This window comes from Centruroides sculpturatus, unplaced genomic scaffold (genome assembly GCF_000671375.1).
Source record: "Centruroides sculpturatus isolate CEXI.00-Female unplaced genomic scaffold, Cexi_2.0 scaffold615, whole genome shotgun sequence".
Classification (NCBI taxonomy): domain Eukaryota; kingdom Metazoa; phylum Arthropoda; class Arachnida; order Scorpiones; family Buthidae; genus Centruroides; species Centruroides sculpturatus.
The window spans coordinates 419,543-422,418 of record NW_019384748.1 but is presented as its reverse complement, the minus strand read 5'-3'; the positions used below and the strand labels follow the sequence as shown (position 1 = coordinate 422,418).

The 2,876-nt window shown below is 37.3% G+C and overlaps 1 protein-coding gene across 1 annotated transcript; it reads right to left on the bottom strand.

Annotated features, from left to right (window-relative positions):
* Positions 1-2,360: 2,360 nt before the first annotated feature.
* On the bottom strand, positions 2,361-2,861 carry LOC111628500. The gene has a single exon (XM_023372300.1). The coding sequence runs from the start codon at positions 2,859-2,861 to the stop codon at positions 2,361-2,363; it is 501 nt and encodes a 166-aa protein (XP_023228068.1).
* Between the last annotated feature and the right edge of the window lie 15 nt (positions 2,862-2,876).

The window sequence follows — 2,876 nt, the reverse complement described above, 5'->3', positions numbered from 1 at the left end:
TATACTATGGAGATCCTAGTGATAGTGAATTATTAGATCATGATTATTGTACACCAGAAACATTTAAGTTTATCCTACATTATTTAGGAGGTTATATTATTTATCGTCTACTGCCATCACTCGGTTGTGATGAATGCAAAAATATATTAACAGCAAAACCTGAGGATGCTTCACCAGAGAAGACATTTACATTCATCAAATCTCGAGGAGGTTTGTTATATCCAAGCTATAAGCTTTGCCAATTGATGTACTGGGCAGAAAGCAAAGTATGCGAAAAATTAACAAACCCAAACATGGATGTTTATTTTTCAATAATGGATAATATATTAAATCAGTGCTCTGTTACATTGATGATAGGATGTGACAATGCTGGTCACAAGTCCTACTTGACTTCCAGATTTTTGCACTTTTTTGTTACTGAAAAAAAAGTAACTTGCTTACCTCTGTAGGAGGATCCGGGATAGAATCCGGACCGATCGAAAAATCCCAGTAATTTTTCGGGAAGTGGTTCGTTCGGATATTTCGGGCCCCGTCTCTCGTCATTCAGCCTTCCCTGTGGACTTGGCCGAACTTATAATGGGTCCGCTTTAAAAAAGGCTGTCTTGGTGTTCACAGGGCAGAAAGAGTTAAAAGTTGTTTATCTTTAATTGCTACCTTACATCATCGAAAACGGGAAAAACGGGATTTTTTTCATGGATAATCGTGTTAATTTGTTACTAAACGATTAAAATTTGTTATTTTATGTATCAGTTAACTAAATATATAATTTGGCAAGATTATGACTCCAAATAAAACGGGAAAACACCCGGAGTCGTCAATTCAGTGTATGACGGAAAGAATCAAAACCATTATTCTGAACCTGACGACACGAGATATTCGAACCTAGTTTTATTACGTCACTTTCGGCTGCACATAACGCGACTAATACAATGACTCTATTTCTAGAAATACAAATCTCTTCCTCAAAAAATCAGAGGTTGGCCTGCCTGTATTTGATTTTCGTTCTCCCAGAGCGGTAGGATGGCACATTTATCCATCTTGGTCATCCAGCCGGCAACGTTTAAAATGTTTCCTTCGTGAGCAATTTTATTTTTTAAGACTTCAAGGGACTAAATTAAACTAGTTTTGCTCTTAGCTAGCTTTTTTTTTTTTTTTATTAACGTGATCCCAACATGCCAGGGAGTCCATACGAATTTTATGCTGGGAAGATGGTTTTGATTTATGGGGATAGCTGCGAGAATATTAGTAATGATGGAATGAGTATATTTTTTTCAATGAATTTATTGAAATGCTTTTCATGCCTTAGAGTCCGTGCAGATGATGGTCTAGTTTTCTTTTTTTTTTTTTTTTATTTTACCGCATGAGAAATTGCTTGAAGGATGGCATGACCCTCGGCCATGAAGGTGCTCGCTTTCGGACGAAAGGTGAAGTGGCTTGTTATGTCGATGTAGGCCACAATGACTGACTCAGTACTTTTGGTATCGTGTGACCATTATATGTTATTAGGTAGTGGGAGTATGTTGGAGAATTTTTTGTAATAATTTCCAGATGTTATTCTTGAACTGGGAGTTTGGGCGCCTGTTTTGTCCAGAATAGCCGTTTTTGTTCCTTAATGGTTATAAGTTTTCTGTGCCTTCCTTCAATTTGATCCAGTTATCTTTGTTTATACTGTAATTAAATTTTGTCTTGGCTTTGCGTTTTTTGATGAGAGATTGTTGACACTTAATATTCCGCCATGGGGAGTGATTTTTGTTATGAGTACAATGTTGGCGGGAGTTATTTTTGTCTATCGTAGTGAATTGCTGTTGTAGTTGGTGTTAGACCAATCTGTGTTGGAAGCCCACTTGTTAAGATTTTTCATGAAATGTGTGAAGTCCAGGACCGTAATAAGACTGGCTGTTAATCTCTAAGTTTTGATTTCCGTTATAATTCTTCTGTGTTTGCTTCTGTGGTGGATGTTAAGAGGAGTCCGTTGGTCACGCTGGCGACACTACTTGTGGCTAAAGTGAGGCGAATGGATGTATTCATTACCCAGGCATTGTAATGTGTATATTGGCCATCGTTAAGTAAAACCATGTTGACTCTCTGAATGATTTCAGCTAAGTACTGTACTTTCCTCTGGTGTCTGATTTTGAGTTACTCCAGAGAATGAGATGTGTATTGAAGTTTCCTGCCATTATGACATCAAAAAAAATTATTAAGTTTGAAGAGTTGATCTACATCTTTGTCGTCCGCTTGAGGAAGGCAGTAGAAGTTTATTAGATGGACTCGATTAGGAATAATATGTCCATAATTTGCCACTCTGGTTGACTTCGTCCGGTTGCTTCTCGAGTAGTAATGAGTTTTTTTTTTTTTTGTTGTTAAGTTCTATCGAGTCTTCGTCGACTCCTGGTGACTTCATGGACAAGTCTTCTCCATCTTGATCTTTCCCTTGTTGTTTCTCGTAGCTCCTCCAGCTTCATTTCTGTGACTTTTTCTATTTCTTCTATCCATCTTAGCCTTCCCCTCTTCCTTCTACCTTCCACTTTTCCCAGCATAATAGTCTTCTCTAGGGAAACTTCTTTACGCATCACATGTCCAAAGTAGGTCAATTTTTGTTTTAAGATTCTTGACTCTAAGGAGAAGCTTGGCTTAATTTTTTCTAAAATTGAGATATTTGTTTTCTTTTCTGTCCATGGAACTCTAAGTAATCTTCTCCATACCCATAATTCGAATGCATCTATCATTTTTCTTTCCTTTTTCCTTAGAGTCCAGCTTTCACAGCCATATAATGTTACAGGGAAAACCATTGCTTCTACAATTCTTTTCTTAGTATGAATGGAAATGTCTTTATCTTTCATTATCTTGGTGAGATTTGCCATGGCTGTTCTGCCAAG